This window comes from Anomalospiza imberbis, chromosome 26 (assembly GCF_031753505.1).
Source record: "Anomalospiza imberbis isolate Cuckoo-Finch-1a 21T00152 chromosome 26, ASM3175350v1, whole genome shotgun sequence".
Taxonomy (NCBI): Eukaryota; Metazoa; Chordata; class Aves; order Passeriformes; family Viduidae; genus Anomalospiza; species Anomalospiza imberbis.
The window spans coordinates 1,904,321-1,925,135 of record NC_089706.1 but is presented as its reverse complement, the minus strand read 5'-3'; the positions used below and the strand labels follow the sequence as shown (position 1 = coordinate 1,925,135).

The following is a 20,815-nucleotide window of genomic DNA, read 5'->3' as shown; positions in this document are numbered from 1 at the left end:
GAGACTCCCACAGCACAGCCCTGGAGAGGAGCAGGACAGGACAGGCTGCAGGAGACTTCACTCCCTACTGAGGCTGCAGGAAAACTGGGAAAATTTGACCCCTTGCAGCCAAAACCCAAGAGAAGAGCGATGTGCTGGGTGCCGAGCAGGCAGGGAGAGCTGCAGGGATGGGGCACAGCATCCCCACCCTGTACCCACTGGTCAGGGCTTTCCAGGGGTTTTCTGGGGGTTTGTTTTCCTGTGGTAAGAAATTGGGCCAATTTGCTGCTTGTTTCCCATATGGGGAGCCAGATGGATGGAGAGGAGGGAGTTGGATAAACAGACAGATCAGCCAGGCAAGGCGGGCAGCAGCCGGCAGCGCCAGCAGCACAGGAATGTCCCAGCCTGGGGACACTCACCCTGGCCACCACTGAGCCCCCAGCCAGGCCAGGGTGTCACAGCACACTGCCAGGGGCCACCATGCAGCTTAATTACAGTTTCCATGGCAATCAATGGAGAAAATCCAACAAAAGCAGCAGTTTGCAAACACTGAGAGTCTTCCAAAAGCCCTGGCACGGCCAGGGGAGCTCACACACGAGTGGCAGCTGGGGGCTGGCACGGGCACACACCTGAGTGCCACCAGCCACTCGTGCTAGGGAACATCTCCCTGCACACGTGGCAGAGGAGATGGGCCCATAATAAACAAGAGGTTAAATCGATGGCAGTTCAGAAATGACCATGACGTTACTCTGCTGCTTCGTTAAATCAAACTAATGAGGAACACAGCTCCTCCAGGTGACAGTCTGCAGGGCCGGGGAGCCCCTGCTTCCCACAGCAGATGCTGACAATGTTTTTATCTTCTTAATTAATGAAAACGTAATCGCCAACAGCAAGAAGTCCAGGGTGTCAGGGGGGCAGTGGCTGCGTGGTTTGGGAAGGGGATTTGCCAAGTGATGCTCCCACTGTCTTTGCACAAAAATCCATTTAGTCAAAACACTCCTCTAAAGCCAGAAATCAAAGTGAGGAGGTGGCAGCGATGCCGAGGAGGTGACCACTCTCTCTACGCCAGTGGGATGGCACAGCACTGCTCCCTGACTTGGGACAAGGTGTGACTCTGGGACAAGGCAGCAGGTGAGGCATGGGGACCCCTCTCCTCCTCCCCCAGCTTGGGAAAGGACCAAAGAGGAGCAGGAATACTGGGGATGGGGGGAACAGGCCCACACTTCCCACAGGCAGCTGCTGGAGGCAGTTTGGGGCCAGACAGTCGGAGGATGCTCAGAGGAGATCCCCCAAGTTTCGTCACTGGTGCCACAGGACTCGGGGCACTCGCGGCAAAAAACAGCCTGGAAAACTCAGCCTGAGCCCACTTCCAAACCTCCCCTTCCAACGCTGCCTGCGCCATCCTCAGGCACGCAGCCGAATCCCTCCGGTCCCGGTGGGATCTCGCCTCCCCCGGCACCGCCGGGACTCCGCCGGTGCAGCTGGGAGTGACGCCTGTTGTCAAACACGGGTCAGGGTTTAATCTCCACCATTACGGCTCGGTGGGAGCGCAGCCACTCCGGCTTCCCCTCTTGATTGCCGGTGCTTAATTAGCTCCTGGCTCAGGGGTTCTGCCAGCGCTCCCGCAGAGCCTGCCCAGCTTGCAGCAAGCAGGGGGTAAAGCAGGGACCGGCTCAGCCGTGCTGGAGCAGCCATGTGGATGTTCCCCCCACCCCGGGCAGTCCTGGGCACCCCGGGGAGGGATCAGCCTCTGCACAGCCCGGCAGCGATGGCATTCCCACTCCCAGCTCCCCTCCTAACTCCAGCCTTCCCATGAGATTCCCGAGCCCAGAGCCTTCACTGGGAGCCTGCGCTGCTCCCCTGCCCTGGGACTCATTGTGTCACTCCAAAGCCTCCAGGAAGAAAATGATTACAGAAGAAGCCGTCAGGGACAGAGATCTGCCCCCTCTCCTGCACGTGGCGAGACCAAAAGGCTGCGGTCAAAGCTCCTGCCTCAAGATTTGGGAGTGGCTTTTTGGAGGCGACCTCCTGGCGCAGCCACCGAGAGTAATGAACCCGGCTGGAACCAGAGAGAGACAGCCAGAGATGTCACATGGGGATGAGCAAACGCATCACAAATATACATCAGGCTCCTCACTAAAAATATGGAAAACTTAGTGAAGGATGAAACAATGTTGGGGGGGGAACAGCAGCAAGATTGATCCAGGTACGTGACTAAGGAGTTGGGTTGGGAATATTCCGCTCTTCACAGACCCAAGGTGTGGCACACACCAGCTCCATCACACAAACATCCATCCCAGCCCTCATCTCGACGAGCCTGGAGAGAGCAGAGACCTCAACGACGCAGAGCCAGAGGGTCCTGGGTGGGTCTGTCCGACCACCAAAGTGATGCCACGGGTCAGGGGCATGGGGAAATGCTGGACAGAGGGGCTGCAGGTGAGGACGCCAGGGACACCCCGATGCTGGCCCTGCCATGCAGTGGAAATCCAGCTGGCAGCCACTGCCAGTGCAGGATGCTCTGGGGGAGTAGGATGGGTGTTGGGAGCAGAATGCACTTAAAACTCTTTAAAATGGCTGAAGAAAACACATCCTTTGCAGACTGAGCATCTCTGCAGTGCTAAAACCCAAAAAGCAGCGCTGTAGTGAACAAGGACTCTCCAGCCACCAGTGCAGCCACCAGCAACCACCAGGGGCCAACAGCAAACATGGATAAAGATAAAAAGATAAATGAATAAAGATGTAACAGCCACCCAGGTCATCCTGTTGTGGTAGCCCAGGGCCAGCCCCAGCTGCAAGAATAACCCATCTCCAGGGCGAGTTTCCTCCCTGCATGGCTGTCGGAGGTCGCTTTGTGCCTCAAGCAGAACCGTTTTCCACTGCGCTGCGAAGCTTCAGCGTGAGGCTCTGCTAAAAATTGAAACTGAAGGTCAAGTTGATAATGCATCAGAAAGCAAACAGCTTGAGTGCGAGCTGCTAACGACAGCAATGAGCATTATTGCCTGATGGAAATAAAACTCGACTCTGAAGGCTCAGGCTTGGCATGAGAAATGAAGCAGAGCGCTGTGGGGAGGAGAGCGCGAGCGGCTCACCCTGAGCCGGGTGGGTGAGGAACCCCCTGGCAGAGCCAGCCTGGGGGGCTGGGGATGGGGCTGGGGTTGTTCCCCTGGCATAAACACCCCCACGGGGAATCTCCACCACTTGACCAACAGCCAGCCAGAGCCTGGCACAGACCAGATCCTCACTCAGCTGGCAGCGCTGTCCGTCCCTCTGACAGGCTGCCGGCCCCTGCAAGCAGTCACAAATCGCAGGGTCCTTTAGGCTGCTGGAGAAATGCAACTGAGAGCCAGGAATATCCCAGAGATCCTTCACCCCTTCCCAATGGATCTGTGCTTGTGTTATGGTGCCAGCAGAGCCCTTTGCACAGGGGAACACAGAGAGGTGAAGTGGGCAGAGCCTGGCTCTTCCTCCAGCCTGGCATTGCCACCACAGATGGCACAGCTGGGGGGGTTTAAATGCATGAAATAAAGGGAAAAAAAAGAAAAAGCACATTTTTGGTCCAGCCCCACCATTATTCACAGCTGTGGCTCTGCTTCCATAGGCAAAGCAGTGTGGCTGACACCCCACACTCGCTCTCAAGAGAGATGCTCCAGGGAGCAGCTCAGAGCTCACCCAATGCCCCACGGACAGCTCCCACAAATCTCCACGTTCCTGCACTGTGTCAGGGCTGCAGCACCACCGCTGGCACCACACGGGCTGCCCTCACACTGCAGGCACCATGGAAATCTGCTTTTTGGTAACTAAACTATCACTAATGCACATAATCGCCAGGTTATGTGGATACCCAAATTACAGGACTGCCACAGCCCCGGATTAACACTGGCTGCTCTGGCTCTGTGTGCACTCCTTTACTCTGCAATTACGCTGTCGGATCGTTAACATGTGGTTAGAGGAGCTCGTGGTAACCACAGGTATCTCAAAGGAGAAGAGCTCACGCCGCAGCAGGACCACCAGTCACAACCACCACTCCTTACTGGAGCTTAGTGGAGGAGGAGAGTGGGTTTGAATCGTGCCTGTGCAGATCCTCGGCTGTCCCACAGATCCCCACCTTGGATGGGGCAGCAGAACATCCCCCAGCCCCTCCCCAGACCTGCCAGGCACTGTCACACACACCCAGCACAGCCCCTTTGCACCTGCAGCTCCACACATCCCCTGCAGCCACCGCTCCGGAGCATCCCCACACGCTGCTCCTCGAGAAGGCACAGCCCCGTGAAAAATATTCCACTTTTCAAGTGAAAATCCTGAAGAGCAGCTCCCAAGTTGGATCCCCAGATGGGTTCCTCTGCATACTAAAAGCACAGCCGGCTGCAGTGCCAGGGACAGAATTAACGCTGCTCCTATTTATAGGGCTTTGATTAGGAGCTCGTCACCTCGAAGTTTTTATTCCCTTTATCCATTTATAAGGCCATAACGCAGTTTGACTGGCTCCAGATAGGCCGGTGTCCCACCGACTTTGCCAGAACCTAATGTGCCATTCAGACACACTTAAGCCTGTAATAAGCAGCAGCCTGCGCCCTGCAGGGGTTTAACTGACTCAAAAAACATCCTTTAGCTCCCATCCCACCCCGTGCTGGGGGGCTGAGGTGATGCCAGAGCCAGGAGGGACCCCAGTGCTGTGCCAGCCCCTCCGTGGGGTCCTGGAACAGCTCCGAGTCTGTGGTAGCAGCACCCACAGCAGCGATTCCCAGGGCTCCTCGCCCATCCTGGGGTTGGTGTTCAGGTCCCCACAAGCTCCTGCGCTGCTCCCAAGGCTGCTAATCCCCTCTAAGCATCCCAGAGCTCCTGTCAGCAAAACGCTTTCTGCCTCCAGACAAATCCTCCCAAAGAGTTTTGCTGAGCACGGACTTTCCGCCTGTCCAAAGCCCATAGACAAATTAAAGCACCTGCCCTGGGGGATAATTCCACTAAAATTGGGTGCAGCTCATGGTGGTGCCAATTTGATTTTCTGTTAAAACCTGGGAGTATTTGTAAAAGTCTTGTCTTCTGGAAGGCGCTCAGCGCCGTGGCTCAGGCGCAGAGGGAGGGGTGAGAGCAGCTCAGTGGAGCAAGGAGTGAGATCTCGAGATGCTTTCCCAAAGCAGCCTGCCCTGCAGCGTGGAGGCAGCCCAGGACTGCTGGTCCCAAGCCTTTCTGGAAAACCTGGATCCTCATTTGGGCAGCCCCAAAACCCACACTGCTCCGGGGCCATCCCCCAAAACACATCATCCATCCCAGCTCAGCCCGAGGAGTCCAACCAGACACATCCCTCCATCCCATCCTTTTCTCCTCCTCTCTCAGCTGCTCCCATCCCGGGAGAGATCCACTCACCATCCTCCCTGGACTTCTGGATGAAGGCCTCCACGCCGCTTTCACCGTAGCTGCCCTCGGAGGCCAAGGTGGAGACGTAATTCCACTTGAGGGCTTTGACAATGTCCACCATGGCCTGGGCCTGGTAGGTGTCTGAGGGGACGACGCGGGAGAAGAAATCGTAGCGGCTGTTGTCGCTCAGGTCTGGCGCCGTGGAGGCATAGCTGATCTGGGGGATCTGGGATGCAGGAGGGAAAGGCACAGAATCAGGGGAAGGAGGTGATGATCTCCACCCCACAGCCATGCCCGTGGTCCCAAAGCCTTGCTCTGGAGCAGAGGGAGGTGGGAACTGAGGATGAGCATGGGGTAGGTGCCACCATCGGGTGCTCTAGGGGACATCATGGCTTGGGGACCACCTGCAGCTCAGGAACACCCAGCAGGACCCCAAAAGGGTTTCTGCAAAATCCAGTGTGGGAGAGACCAACACAAAAAAAACATAATTCTGCCCTGGCCAGCGCTGCCAGGGTCTCCCTTTGGCTTCTTCCCCAGGAAGAACAGATCCAACCCATCCTGCACTCCCCAGCCCTAGAAAAAAAACCCTTCAAATTAACCAGAGCCATCACACCTCTCCTGGCACACTGGAATGATTTAGCACCGTGGGACCAGGCAATGTTTAACACTTACACAGCACTTTCCATCTCCAAAACACACCACACATCCTCATTTATCTTAAAGATGGAAAAGGCTTATTAAATCATCAAGCCCAGGTTCTCCCCACCAGCTGTGGGAATCTGAGCTGGTGTAATAAGCCCCAGCCACCTCGCTGGGAGCCCAGCTGGGACCTGCAGCCCAGGGATGAGGTGTGCACCAGGGCTGGGCATCTCAACCCTCCTGACCCCACTCTATTCTCCTCCAGTCCTGCATCTCCCAGTTCCTCCTCGGTTTCTCTGTGATTTCCCCTCTCCCACTCCTGCCTCTCTCTATTAAATGCGATTCTGGTGTTATAAACCCACGACTCCACCTGAATGCTAAAAGGCCCCTGGAAAGGAGCAGCCACCCTTCTACCTGCCTGCGAAATGGGAGATGAAAAAAGGGAGAGATGGAGCAGGGGTGGGAGAGGGAGAGGAAGGAATCTTTATCAAGGCACAAATAGGATTACTCCCCGTGACAATCTGCTTTGTGCTCCGTTCCGAGAGGCTCTGATCTGCTCGTTGGGGATCTCTGACTGGAGCCGGTGCATGAGACTCCATTAAAATTCTGCTCAGCAGGTGAGGCGCTCGCCTGGCAATCGCTCATCCCGGGGGGAGCAGGGGGGCTGCTCCCAGCACAACCCCTCCCCTTCCCTGCAGGATGGACACGGGCTCGGGATGGAGGCAGCGCCCACAGCGTGCCCACGAGGGCACTGGCAGCAGCAGTGCCCATGTCAAAGGTGATCTGGGGGCAGGGATGCACCCCTGCCCTTCCAGAGGGTCCTTTCCCAGTGATTTTTCCCCTGCCAAGTGTTTTGGTTTCACCTCTTCCACCGGGCATTGGAGATGGAGATGTCCCAGCTACTCCCCGTGCCACTGCCATCCCACCCAAGCTCCAACAGCCTGGGATTAACCCCTGGCCTGCCCATCCTGCTCCAGCCTCAGCTGGAAAACAAAGCCCAGAAAATACCTGTTGATCCACGGGCTATGGACTGGAAGCTGTATTTTAAAAAACAAAAGGAAAGGGCTTTTTTCCTCTCGCTCCTCTGCCTTGGACGAAAGTGAAAATAAAATACCGGTTCCCAAATGACCATTTCATAGATTTCTTCTGCCTTTTCCCCCCTCTGCCTTTTTGATAGCCCAACTCCTGGCACCAGCTATTTTCTCAGATAAAAGACAAAAGTCCTTTTAGATACATAAAAGCAAAATGCAGGCAGGGAATTCAAGGTTCTTAGAAAGAAGGATGCAGTGGGAAGAGGGAGCTGGAAACATCTCTCAGCTACAAATTCGCTGCACTGGTGGTCCCTTGTTTGGCTCATCTCCAGCCTGGGACAAATACTGTGTTGAGAAAATTAGTAGGACCAGCTCTCCTGCACCCCAAGAACTCCTTGGGGTTCTTCTTAGGGCTCTTCTCCCACCAAGAATAGGGGGTAAAACCTCCTTTTTGTTTTGAATCAAAAATCATCACCCAGAAGCACCCTGAACCTGGAGAAACACCCCTTGGGGTAAGAAGGATAGCAGGACCAGGGCTGGAGATGTCATCCTACTCCTCCAGGGTCAATGGACAGGTGTGACTGACCTCAAATGCACTGGAAAAGCTGCATTTGGTACCCTCCATTATCACCCATCATCAACGTGGCTCAGGAGCTGCTGTGGTGGTGTCTCCAGCAGCGGGAGACAGAATCCCCCCAGGTTGGGAAGAATTAGGCAAAGGTGGTGATTTTAGCACATCCCAGCTCAGGCTTAAACAACTGATGCCAATATCAGCCTGAGCAGGCAGGAAGGAAGAACCAAAAATCAACCAAAAACCAACCAAAAACCACTGCAGAGCCAGGGCTGAGCACACTGGTCAGGAGCACCCCACAAGCAGAGGCTCCTGCAACAACCCCCCCATGCCAGATACAGGGTCAGGAGCAGCTAATTCCCTCCCCATAATTATTAATTTCATGCATATCTTATGCAAAGCCCTGGTTTGCCGACAAGATGGAATTGATTTAATTAGAATTTCCATCATCGAGCCATTTGGATGGCAGCTTTTAATTAGGCAGAGCGTAAAGCACCGCAGGGGCTGGGGCAGGGAGGGGCTGAGCGGGGCTGCTCAGAACTCAGTGCCGGCATGGAATGAGCTGCAGCCTCATCCTGCTGCCCCTCCCCTGGGCACGGGGTCAGGCCCAGGATGCAGCCCTTGGGGTCTCCCTGGAGAGGGAAACAGCAGAACTAAAACCCCAGGAAGCACAGCAGGCACAGGAGGATGCTGTCCCTGATCCCCGCCAGACCTGCCACCACCCGTACCACTCCTCCTCAAGCCATGCCCAGGGACCCCTCAGGGCTGGGAGCAGCCCAGGGGAGCCAGGCAGCTGCAATTTGTTTCAATAAGCCCAGTGAAGAGCAAGGAAATGAAGTGGCAGCAGCGGGTGATTAATCAGAGCGTCCCGGCCGCTGCCACCTTCCCGCTCGGTGAAGGTTGTTTACCCGCTAAGTGGGGAAGCGTGTCCTGAATCGCTCCAGCCCTCTGCCCCCACAGCCTCGGGGCACCCTGACACGAGCCAGGGGGCTCAGCAGTGCCAGGAGGGGCTCAGAGCCAGGGGCTGACCCAGCTCTGCACCTGCCAGCCCCAGGCAGAGCAGCCTGGTGGGGCTGCAGGTGCCGAGAGCCCGGCTGCAGCGCGGGCAGCGCCGTCCTCAGGTGAATTATTCATGCTGAACAAGAGCCCAGCGCTGCAGAGAGCGCCTGCACCCGCTGCCAACGAGAGGAAACAGCCACCTCAAAGTGCCTGGCACGTGTCAAACCCATCCTCTGGCTGCTCACCCCACGCTGGGCGCTTGGGCTCCACCTTGTCACTGCTCTTTCTGGATGGGGACGAAAAATGCAACTCAGATCCCCTTCAGGGGATCCCAGTTGCAGGAGAAGGGCCTGGTTTCCCTGACACCATCACCGCTGTGGTGGTTCAGGAGCCTGTGGGTAGAGCTGGGGCTGGAGAGGCAGCAGCAAGGGGTGGGAAGGAGCTGGAAGGTGCCAGAGCGCTCTGGCAGTGACGCCAGGGAGATGCTATCACACGGAGCCCAGAGCACGGGTTTGGGGAAAGGATTTTCTGCAGGCAGAGCGACGAGGAGTGATGAAACCAGCTTGGACAGAGGATGCCGCATCTGCAAGTTGTTCCACTGATGTACAGCTTTAATTAGGAGGCGGCAGCTAACGAAGGACCCGTTATTTATTTATATAGTGCAGGAGCGACAAAAGCCCTGGCAGGGAGGAGCAAGGCCAGCCTAGCGGGGAGGGCTGGGGGCTGTGCAGGGGATGGAGCAGGGAGAGGTGCACAGGAGGGAGTGTGGGATGGGACAAGGGGACCACAGCAGGGAGAGCATCATTTCGAGACAGGATCAGCCACCTGCAGGGTGCTCGTGGCTACAGGAGAGAAGGGGAAAAGCTGGGGGGCTGCTGTGCTGGACTTGTGTGGACTCCTCACCTTGGTGGACTCTGATTCACTCTATGCTGCTTGCTGGATATCCTGGAGCCCTCCCAGATGTGCTGGAGCCCTCCCCAAGAACCACTTGAGCACTCCAGAAACTGGAGCAAGCGCTCAGGGGGCACTTGGAACACCCTGCAGGGAGGGTCCCCCTGTGCCAGCTCCCAGCACTTCCTGCCAACGTCCCCGTGCTGGGGGAGCACCGAGGGGGACAGGAGGGACACAGCAACACGGGGCCAAGTGGGAGCAGAGCTCCAGCAAGTACCATGCCCCAGGGAAGGGGCAGAGGCAGCTGCCTGTGCCTGAGGCAGCCAGCGCTTTGCTGAACCTCGGAGCAGAGTCACCCACGCTTAAAGGTCAGCAGCGGCGTGAAATGGAAGTCGCCTAATTCTCATTTTAAGCATGTCCCCGCCATAAAAGCAGTGTTTGAATAACAAAGAGCAGCAGCAGCACTTGGGTCATGGCAGGGGGAAGAGCCTCCAGAACCCCCAAACCCCCAGCCCCCACCTGCTGCAGGAATGGCTGTGCCCAGACATGACCCCAATCCCGAGGGAATGGTGTCCCTGTGCTGGGACCACTGAGGAGGGCACCAACCCCCACACTGGGATTCACTGCTGTCTAGGAAATGTTGAGATTTCCCTTATTCTCCTCTCCCAAGGTGTTTTGAGGTCTCCATCCTCTACCTGCTCATCCCCCCATTTGCATTTCTTCCCACTGGGCTGGGATCAGCTCTGGATTAAAGTTCCTGGGGCTCAGGATGCACCAGCAGCAGCACCAGTGCCTGGCTGCTCAGCTGGGGCAGGGCTGCACCTGAGTTCAGTGACGTCCTTCTGAACACGTCACGGCTCGTTGCCCAAGGACCAAAACTGGAGGAGAAGGGTGAGGCGAAAAAACAAAAGAACCTAGAAAGACTTCAGTTGCCCCCGACTATTCTGACTGTCACTCTCCTGCCTCCTTCCCCACTGCCATCCTTCCTCCTCCTCTCCAGAACAAGTATTCAATCTTTTTTGTCTTGGCAAATAGCTTTTAAGTTCCTCCCACTCCCTCTAATTTATATTATTTTAATTATTGAATAGCCCTCTCACTCATCGCCTGGAACATTAACACGTTTTTTAAAAAAAGAGACCCAGAAAAATCAAACTCCATCAGCGATCTGGTTCTTCCGTCCTCACTAACAGCTTCCAGCCCTCCCAGGAGGGGACCTGGCTCAGCACGCTGGGCTGGCAGAGGAGGGGAAAGACAGAGGGGGAAACAGCACCAATCCTGCAGAACACAGGGGTTTCAGGGTGCTGGGAGAGGGCCAAGATAGGATAGGGTCCCCATTGCCACTGGAGGTGCAGAATATTTACATTTCTCCCTCATTTCTGCAGAGGGACCCTTGTTCACACACACTGCAGCCCAGGGACGTGATTGTGGATAAATAAATGTACAGCAAGAGGGAAGGGAATTATCAACTCCTCGGCATTCCTGCAGCTGGCACTGAGCAGGAGGAAGAGCCCTACTCATCCCACCACAGCCTGAGCATCTCTGGGGCTGGTGGCACAGGACAAGTGTCCCCAGCCTGGCTGATGTCCCCTTGGACTGGAGCAGAGCAGCCCCAGCTGTCCCCTGCCATCGGCCATCGCTGCCTCCAGCCCTCTGGCTCAGGTGGGATTTACATTTTGGGGTATAACCCACACCCATGAAGGAGCATCCCCCAGAACCAAACCCACCCTCAGCCCACCTCCCATCCAGCCCCCGCCACGGGGCAGGAGCACCAGTGCCACGAAGCCGGGGGAGATGAGACAAAAATCCTCCTGCTCCGAGTGTCGTCACTGGAGAGGGATGGAGGAAGGGATCCCCGAGGACCCTGGGGGAGGCAGGAGAAGCATTTTAACAGCACCAGCTCTGCCTCCCCCCAGCTGTGGAGGAAGAGACACACAGGAGAAACGCTGCCAGAGCACCCGCGGGGGTTTCGCCCAGGGGTTCTCTTCACCTGGCCAAGCCCTACCTTGAAGAGCCGTAGGATGTTGGCCACCATGATGGACACGGAGCTGCCCGAGGCGCCGATGACGCCGACCACCCGCTCCGGCTTGGTGATGATGGGGGGTCCCCCGCTGACACAGCGCACCTCGGTGCTGTCCTTCTCGATGAGGGCCTGCACGAAGGTCAGCGACTGCTCCAGGGCGTGCGTGTCCCGCGAGCACGTGTCCAGGATGCGCGCGCCCAGCGTGATGTTGGGCAGCAGGTCGGGGTCGTTGTTGATGCGGTCCAGGGCGAAGAGCATGGCCTCCAGGCGGTGGATGCCCTTCTCCTTCTTCAGCTCCCCGCAGGCTTTGCCCTCGGCGCCCCGGCCGTGCACGGGGAAGAGCCCCCCGAGTGTGATGTCCCCGTCGATGCGGATGGAGTTCATGTGCGGGTAGCCCTGGCCTTTGGGCTTGGCAGCACCCCCGGGCGCCCACCCCCAGCTCCAGGCACTCAGGAGGAGGCAGAAGGACAAACGCTCCATGCAAAAGTGACCCCCGCTCATCGCCAAGGCCGTGCTGGGGCAGAGCTCGGGCCGGGAACGCGGCGCTCAGGGGGCCGGGCTGGGCCGGGAGGGCGGCATGGCTCCGGAGGGATCCCGCTGCGGCTCCGTCAGCGGCTCCCGACGGTGCTGCCGGCCCCGGGGGAGCAGCGGGAGGTCGGGATGCAGGAGGACGCTGGGGTCTGCATGGCTACACCAGAGAGGAGAGACAGCAGCAGAGACACAAGCCCACGCAAAGCTTCGGGTCCTTCCTCCAGGGACCTTGGAGGGACGGGGAAAAGGGGAGAGAGAAAATTAGGCAGGAGCAGGAAGAGGACATCGGCTATTCCGGGATTTCATCAGGGAGATGGTGGAAATAAGCACAGGGGGTTATTGCAAAAAACAGATTTGGGATTCACTGGGTCCTTGATTCATGCCAGGGGTTTTGGCTCAGCCCAAATTTCATCCAGGCAGAGGATCCAGGCAGCTGGTCAGGGCCTCGGGGACACTGCTCCACAGAGCAGACAGGTCAGTGACCAGCTCAGAAGGGGCCCTGAGACCCTGTCCCAACCTGTCCCTTCTTAAGGGAACTGAGAAGGTGGGACAAGTCCCAAGACAGTGTCGGAGTGGGCAAACCCCATACACACCCCCAGCCTGGTCCCTGCCTATGCTAAAACACCCCTACTTTTTCCCAGCGGGTTTTTCAGTCCCATTCCACAAGCCCACTTGTCTTGAGCCCCACAAACTGAGGTCTGCATCCTCAGCCAGAGCCCTGCACTGCCAAAACCCAGCGTTCTGGATCCGAGTCACAACCCAGAGCACTGCGCTCCTGCCGCTCTCCCTTCAGGCCACCAATTCCTGAACCAGCAGCTGCTTCCGTTATCGGTGGCTTCCAGCAGCTGATATCGACAGCACCTGAGCTGCCCCCACCCCAGCAGCACAGCCCCTGCCTCAGTTTCCCCCCGAGGCAGGCTCGCCCTCATGCCCATCCCCGCCGTGGTCTCCCAGCAGCCGCTGATGGATGCTGAGGGCTGTGCATGATTAATGCAGGCACCAAAAGCAGCGAGGAGCCGAGCAGGCAAATGCATTCCCCAGGCAGGACGAGCAGCAACAGTGAGACCAAGGAAACAGCTTAAATTAATCTCAGCTCAAGCCCAGAGCCGGCACCCAAGCCCATGGCTGCTGGACAGAGTCTCACCAGCCCCAAGGGTGCTCCTGCTCCACAGGATCCGGGCCAGGAGGACCCTGGCTTCAACTCACCTCCATAAATTATGCACCTCCCCTCCCCGCCGCCGCAGCCGCTTGAAGGCCCATCTCCAAAGCGATTCTGACAGCCAGGGCTTTTAAGGAACCAAAATTACCCGGTGCCCAGCTCTGTGCTTCCAAAGGCAGGAGGTTGGGAATGCTGCAGCAAAACCCCCGCCCCAGCCTGCCAGGAGAGCCCCTGGGAGCGCAGCCCCGCTCGGATGGGGGTCAGGGACAGGGATCGGGCCCCCGCACGGTGCTGGCCCCTCTGCAAGGACCACCCCACGCATCACCAGTGGGCACGGAGCGGGGCAATGTGGCTCCTGCACGGCCTGGGAGCGGGTCAGGCTCTGCCCGTGCTGGGGAGGAGGAGGATGGGGAGATGAAGGATGCTCAGACACCACAGCTGCCTTCAGAGCCCCGCACCAACCAAAAGCAGGTCACCTCTCCCACCCTCATCCCTGGAGCTGCAACATTTCTGCCCATCAAAGGTGGGATGCTCACACCATGGACCGGCTCCCAGGGAAACCCTCAGAGCCCACGGCAGCTCCCGCAGAGCTGGCAGTGCCCCCAGAGCCCACTGCCTTTCCCTTTCTTCTTTTAAGCTTTTTCCCTCTCTGTTCTCTCCCCTTTGTGGCTCCTTTGATCATATAATCTGAACGAACTGAAGGTAAAAATATCACGGCAGGCAAGAAGAAAGCACAAATAATGGGGAGAGGAGGAGGGAGCTGGTTCGGATCCCTCACGGAATCGTTGGGGGAGATGGAACCCCTGCTGCAAACAAGCACAGGAAGGGGTGACAGATGAGCACCCCTGTCCCCTCCACCTGCCCCCAGCAGCTCCTCAGCCACACACAGGTCACTGCTTCCACACAGCCCAGACCTTGGTTCCACCATGCCTGAGCCTCCCCAAAGCAGCTGCTTCACCGGGGGCACATCTGGAGGGAGGTGCACATCTGGAAGAAGACACCTGCCTACAGCAGGTGCTCACGGAGCAGGGAACAGCCTTACCTACACGCACCAGACAGTGAGAGGCCACAGCTGCCCTCCTGCCCCACCTGCACAGCTCCACCGGGGCACCCCGAGGGTGGCAGTAACAGGGTGGGATCATCACTCAGCATGGTGCTTACTCCAACCCCGAAGGAAGAAGCAATTTGCTTTCTCCTACTTCCACCAGCACTGCATCAGTGAGGACAGAGCCTTCCCATTGCCCTCATCCCGGCTGTGCCGCAGCCCGACCCGCATCTGGGAGGTGGCACAAGCACCAACCAAACCGAGATCTCCAGAGCCCGGGCGTGGGTCATCCCCTGCCCGAGCCAGGGTGGGCTGAGCAGCGCGGAGGGGGCTGGAGGGAGCCGGTGCTGCTGCCCCAGGACAGGCAGAACCCTGCGAGTGCCGGCATCCCGGACATGGGGCCGGGCAGCACGGTGGCATCCTGCCCCCCTCTAGTGGTGGCCAGCGGGCCACCGGCATCGCCAGCCACGGAGGGCCCTGGAAGGAACAGGAGAGGGCTCAGCTGGGCAAGCGAGCCCCTCTTGAGGCGACCTGGTCTAGTGAAAAGTGTCCCTGCCCATTTCAAGGGCTGGAACTGGATGAGCGTTAAGGTCCCTTCCAACCCGAATCATTCTGTGATTCCATTAAATCAAACTGATTAAAAATTCCCCCACATCACAGAGATCTCCTGCTGCAAAACCCTCGCCAGTGCCCGGAGGAGCAACCGGCCACCCCAGGCATCACCTCTGTGGCTCCTGCACGTCCTCGCAAGCACTGCCCGGGCTGGACTGTGGTGGACACACTCCGGACAGATCCCCCCTCTGAGTAGACCCCACTCCCCAGAGCTCTGCCTGCAGCAGGATCCATCATCTCCCAGTTCAAAGCCAGAGCGTTTTCTGGGGCTCATCAAACCCAGCAGAAGCTGAGCTGGTTACAGCCCAGGAGACGCAGCAATAATCAGCCAAGAGCACCCAGCACTCACCTGCACCCATCCCCAGCTGCCAGAGCCCAGCTCCACCAGCACCAGACTCCAGCCCAGCCCCGGCAATGGGAGGGCTGTGCCAGCTTAAGCCACACTGGTTCCTACCAGCTCCACAGCATCTTTTTGAAAATCAAGGCTATTTCTTTCCCCACCTGCTCTTCTTCCAGCAAGCAGGGCCAGCCAGCAGGCAGCACAATATCCCAATTAGTGTACACTCACTCTTCCCGATTGCAAGCAGCTACAGGGTACTTCGCTTGGCTCCTGGTCTTTTTAATTGCAAAAGCTCTATGAAGTAGAGCAGAATTGAGACGTGGACAGAGGGAGGGGACGCCAGGTTAAGTTCTCTCCCGACAGACAAAACCTTAAGTATTCAGGTCCAGTACCCCGGCGTTCGCTCGGAGAAGCAAGGCCACGGCTCAGCAGGCAGCAGTGAGCACAGACCCCAGATTGTGCCATCCAAACCCCCCCAGTGAGCTCCAAAACACAGCCCCTGCCCAGCAACCCCTCGAATGATGCATGAACCAATAGCACAACGCTCACACAAGCCCAAGCCCATCACCAAGGGGCCAACTCGTCCTCTCTGCAACCAGGTCCTGCCAGCACCCGGCTCAGAGTCCCACGGTGGGGAAAAGCTGGGTACGACCACCCACCTCAGTGCCCCGGAGCATCTCCTGAAGGATGCTGAAGTCCAACCAAAAGTGCTCCCGTAGGGCACAGACGAGATCCAGGGAATATTTATCACAGCATATTTATATATGTCCTTAACTGCAGCAAGCCCTCTCCTTCCGCCTCCCTCCTGCTGCCAAGCAGGTCAGGGCTAATCCCTCACTTTGAAGGATGGGATGGCGCGGCAGGGGGGGAAGGCGAGCAGGATCCAGCCCTGGAGCAAGCGGAGAGAGAACAGCAGCTCACCTTGCGGGCAGGCGGCGCGAGGTGTCCGCGGGCAGCCGGCGCAGAGCTCCAGCGGCAGCGGCTGGAAGGGAGGGAAGGAGCCGCCACTGGTCCCCACTCCTGCCACGTGCAGCAGAATCCCGCAATTAATTTTTTATCGCCATCTGCAATTTGGGACGGTGCTGGCTCCGAGCGAGAGCGCGGCCTGACTGCCGGTGCCCGGCAGTGCCCGTGGCAGCGCGCGGTGTCCCCGCTCCCCATCACACCCACGCCCCGACACTGCGGTCTGGCAGTGCCAGCCCCTGCCCACACCCCCCCGGCGGTGACTCCAGAGACCCCCATCCTGAGCCCGGCTCGGTGCGGGGCCATCCAGGCAACTGCAGGGAGGAAAACCCTCCGTGAGACGCAGAGCCCAGGAGGAAGAGCCGGTGCCCGCAGCGGGCGCGAAGCCGGGGAGGGCGGCGGGCGCGGGTTCACGTATGTTATAATTAGGACCTGCCACTTCTTCAAGCCGTTGCCTTTCTGGGAAGAGCTGGAAGGGGGTGGCTGAGCTGACAAATCCATCCTCCTCCTGCCTGATGCCAAAGTTGAAGCACGTGATGCTCTTTTTCGGGGAGCCGTTAGGCTCCTCCGCAGGGCGATGCTGGCCCCTGGGATGTGGGGCCAGGCCATGGCTCCGCTCGAGCTTGGATTCCCATGGGAAAATCCCCTTGATGCTGCTCTGACACCCCGGGGTGCAGCTCAGCACACCTAAGCCAGTGCCTGATGCCATCCTCAGGAGGGCTTTGCCTGTAGCCCCCCTAGCCTGGGGCAGCTGGAGCCACCACTGCCCGTGGGGACCCTCGGCTGTCACAGAGAGGGACCACGGCCACCAGCAGCACTGCCCCTCCAGCCCGGCCAGGCTGGCCACGATCAGATGGGACCTCTGCACATCCCATCAGACCGAGCTCCCCGGCGCAGAGGTGGCAGGTCCCAGGGAAAAGGGTCTTGTCCCAGCTCTCCTCCCGCCACAGCCTTGCCCGGCACATCCCCCAGCGCATCCCCCGCTGCCTGGTGCGGATAACGCTGCTTACAGGGCACAAACGGGAAGGAAACGAGCTTTTTCTTTTGGCAGTTGTCGTGGTGTTTTCCCGAGCTCCTCGCTGCATTCAACAGATCAGCTCTGCTCCTTCTCTTCATCCATCCTTCCATCCCTGCCCTCCTCCCCGAGCCCTGCCCGGGGCACACGGCCACTACCCGTGGGCTCCTGCGGTGACCGCCAGCCCTGCCTCGTGCCACCCCCGCCGAGCCCCGAGCCACAGGTCACCTGCAGCGCGATGGCGATGGCAAAGGCGGTGACTCACCCGCAGCCTCTCCGTCGCAGCCGCCGCCGAAGGCAGCGGGCATCCCCCAGCGCCGGAGCAGCCCACGGAAAATCACCCGGCTGGCAGAGCACGGCAAACTCATCACACCGAAGGGAGGAGGAGGAGGAGGAAGAGGAGGAGGAGGGCTGGCGGAGCTGCACCCGGGCAGGCAGTGGGAGAGTTCTCCGTTTTTTTCTCACGGTTGCCAACTTCCCCAGCGGCTCCCGACGCCTCAGACCCGCTCGCCCGGAGAGCGCCAAGGAGCGGGAGAACGCTCGGGAGAGGAAACCGACCCCGTGCCGGAGCGGGGCTCTGCCCGGCCCAGGGGTGCCTCCGAGGGGTCGCTCCGGCGCCGGGGAAGGGTCGTACCCCCCATAGCCCCTCCGAGCTGGCAGGGGAAGCGCCTTCAGCCCTTCGCCGCTCTCCTGTCCCCCCTGCCCTGCCCTGCGGCGGCTCTGCGGGCGCTGCCCGCTGCGGCGAGGCGAGGGCAGCCCCCGCCGGCGGCTCGGCCGCGGTCACGGCCACCCGCCCCTGCCCCAGCCCCTGCCAGCCCCCTCCGTCCGGACGAGCCCCCCAGCTCCCCTCCCGGAGCCCTCGCCGGGCAGTGGTCACCTCTGGGGACAAAGGTGGCAGGTTGGGGACCGGGGTGCCCTCCGTGCCCCTCGCGGAGGGGAGCAGCGGGGCGAGGAGGGGGCAGCGCTCCGCAGTCCCCAACAATGAATAATGCGATGAGTGGGAGACGGGGGAGCGCTGGGGGTTCCGGGCTGCAGCCCCCGCTGTCGCAGCCCCCCCAACCCAAAAATAGAAGGAAAGGCGGAAAATTCGCCAGAGCGTTGTGGCGGGGCTGCAGGAAGGGGGAGCGGGGGGTACTCCAGCCCCGGGGGAAGGTGCGGGGGCACCGGGAGTCCCGGGGATGCTCCCCCCGCGCCGCCCGCACTTACCCGCGGGCAGTGCCAAGTTGGCGGCGCCGCCGGCCCCGTCTCCGCCCGGTGCCCGGTGCCGCGATCCGCCCCCGGCCCGGGGGCGCGGGCAGCCCGGGGGGGGCCTGCGGCGTGCGGCGGGGGCGGCCCCGGCCCCCCCAGCCCCGGCCCGGCCCGGGAGCCGAGCGAGCCGCAGCCGGGCGGGACCCGCCGCGCTCCGCGCACCGCAGCCGCGGCGAGGAGGAGGAGGAGGAGGAGGAAGAGGTGGAGAAGGGGGAGGAGGAGGGGGAAAAGGAGGAGGAGGAGGAGAGCCGGGGCCGGGGAAGTTTTGCATGAAGAGGAGCTGGGAAGCCCGCCGCCGGCTTTGCCAGCCTCTTAAAGCACTAGCGCAGCGCGGGGACCCCCGCCCCGGCGGACCCCCGGCTCCTGGAGGAAGGGTCTCCCCGCCAGGCTGCTGAGGGTCTCCGGCTCCCTGCAGCGACAGCCATCCTCAAATTCCCTTTTGCAGGTCGGAGCAGCTCCCGCAGGCAGCGACGAGGGAGGATGCTGTCACCCCAGCCCTTCTCTTCCCCCTCCCATAAAACGCTGCCAAGCCCCCCTGCCTCGCCTGCTTTCACCGTCAATCCCCCCCGCCGGGCCCCGCGGCTCCGAGGAGCCCAGCGTGCGGTGTCGATTCATTAATCCAGAGAAAACACAACCCCCTGGTAATGGCCATTGACACATTAACTGCTGCGATCCATCACGGTAATGACACGGTGGTGATTGCTCGGTCACCGGAGCAATTAGGGCACACCCTGGCGCTCACCTGCGGGCACGCGGGGCTGCCGGAGCTCCCAGCTCCTCCTGGGGGACCCACCCGCGCACACGGAGCGGGGTCTGGCTGTGGGGAGCACCAAAGAACCAAGCACGGACCACGAACCCACAATTCCGGCCTCATCTTCCCTGAGGGGTGACTTGTGTTGCTCGTTTGTAACAGCGAAATCCCAGCCCTGGTGAGGGTCAGCCAGGGCCCAGGCAGGCTGGTTGCCCCCGGAAAAGGCTCCTTTTCACCCAAATCCTGGTTAGGAGGGTGGAGAGGAGCTGGTTTTGCCGAAGCACTCGGGATTGCCCAGGGATTTGACAGAGCCCTGGCTTCCCCAGTGAGATGCAGCTCCTGAAAAGCTGCCCAGCCACCCTCCTGCCACTGGAACGTTCCCGTGGATCCAGGTGCTCACGGGATGCTGCCCAGAGCTGCAGAGCCACCAGGCTGTTGCAGTGGTCCCACCACCCCCACCCCGTGTGAGCATCCTCAGCCACGGCAGCGCTGATGACAGGAGTCGAAGCAAAAGGAAATCTGCGCTGTGCTCGATGGGGAGGGGACATAGAGACCAAGCCCCTGGGAGGACAGGACCCCTGCCTGCCTCGAGCCAGGGCTGAGGGGACTCCAGACACCACAGGATAAGCCAGGCACAAATCCCTTGCCAAAAGTAGCTTTTAGAGGCACCCTAAGGTCAAGGTCCCTGCTCCAAATCAGAAGCACTCAGCTCCTGGGGATTTCTAACACACGTTTGCCTTCAAGGAGAAACCAGGGTGCTTTCCTCACAGCCTGGGGTCATGAGGACTCCAGGCCACCCTGCTCTGATCTTCCCAGGGCCCAGAGAATCCCTGGGGGAAGGTGTTTGGGATAAATTGTGGAGAATTTTGGCCGAAGCACCACCTGAGCTGCTCTGGCAGCCGGCTCATTCAGGAGTGCCTCACTGCTGCCCTGGCTGCAGTGGAAAATCATAACCCAACCCTCCCAAAATCCTGGGAACCTGAATCCCAGGGGCTGCAGGATGCTCTTCCTACCATGGCTGAGCTGGCAGTGCCTCTCTTCTCCTCTCTGAGCCTCACGGCCTGCACGTCTCCCCTGCTCACAGCCCTCTGCCAGCCAGAACCCAAAATACCAGCACAGCGCTCGAGTCACCACCGGGAACGTCAGAGCCCAATTAACATTTGGAGATCCAGACGAGGCCGACGATTCCCCCGGCACAACGTGAAAGGCCACGGCGTGGGGCTGAGAGGATGGGAGACACCCCTGTGATTCCAGGGGTGCAGCTCGCCTGTGGGGTTACCCCGAGAGCAGCTCTGCAAGCCACACAAAGGTCGCTGCGAGGGCTCCTGCTCAGTGCCGGGGTCAGAGCTGATCAAATCCTCCAGGAGAGTTCGATGCCATCAGTAAATGGACACGGAGAAGTCGGCCAGGATCGATATCTGCTCTGCAGGCACAGAGCCAGAGGAGCTGAGCGAGTTCCTCGTCCCGAGGGCAGGACTGGGGCCCGAGCCCATTCCCAGCTCCATGCTCCTGTCCATCCAGGCTGCCCCAGCACCTCCGGGGCCCCCAGCAGCCTTTCCCTGAACTCCCAGGCTCACAGGATCCATGCAGGAGGCTCTGGGTGCCCTCACCGTGCTCATCCCATGGCTGTACCCAGGCAGGCACAGCTCTGGGTGCCCTGACCCCA

The 20,815-nt window shown here is 59.7% G+C and overlaps 1 protein-coding gene across 3 annotated transcripts in view; it reads right to left on the bottom strand.

Moving 5' to 3' along the window:
- The window catches only part of GRM4 (glutamate metabotropic receptor 4), a 34,736-nt gene extending 16,170 nt beyond the window's left edge, over positions 1–18,566 (bottom strand). The window contains exons 1-3 of one of the 3 annotated variants that reach the window (XM_068173435.1): positions 18,357–18,566; positions 11,468–12,244; positions 5,344–5,560 (exon numbers count right to left, since the gene is read on the bottom strand). In XM_068173435.1, the coding sequence (XP_068029536.1) occupies positions 5,344–5,560; positions 11,468–11,986 (736 nt within the window). In that variant the 5' untranslated portion in view covers positions 11,987–12,244; positions 18,357–18,566. Of the gene's footprint in view, positions 1–5,343; positions 5,561–11,467; positions 12,245–13,222; positions 13,856–17,415; positions 17,858–18,356 lie in introns of those variants that run through there. The other 2 variants (XM_068173436.1, XM_068173438.1) reach the window with 2 other exon arrangements.
- Between the last annotated feature and the right edge of the window lie 2,249 nt (positions 18,567–20,815).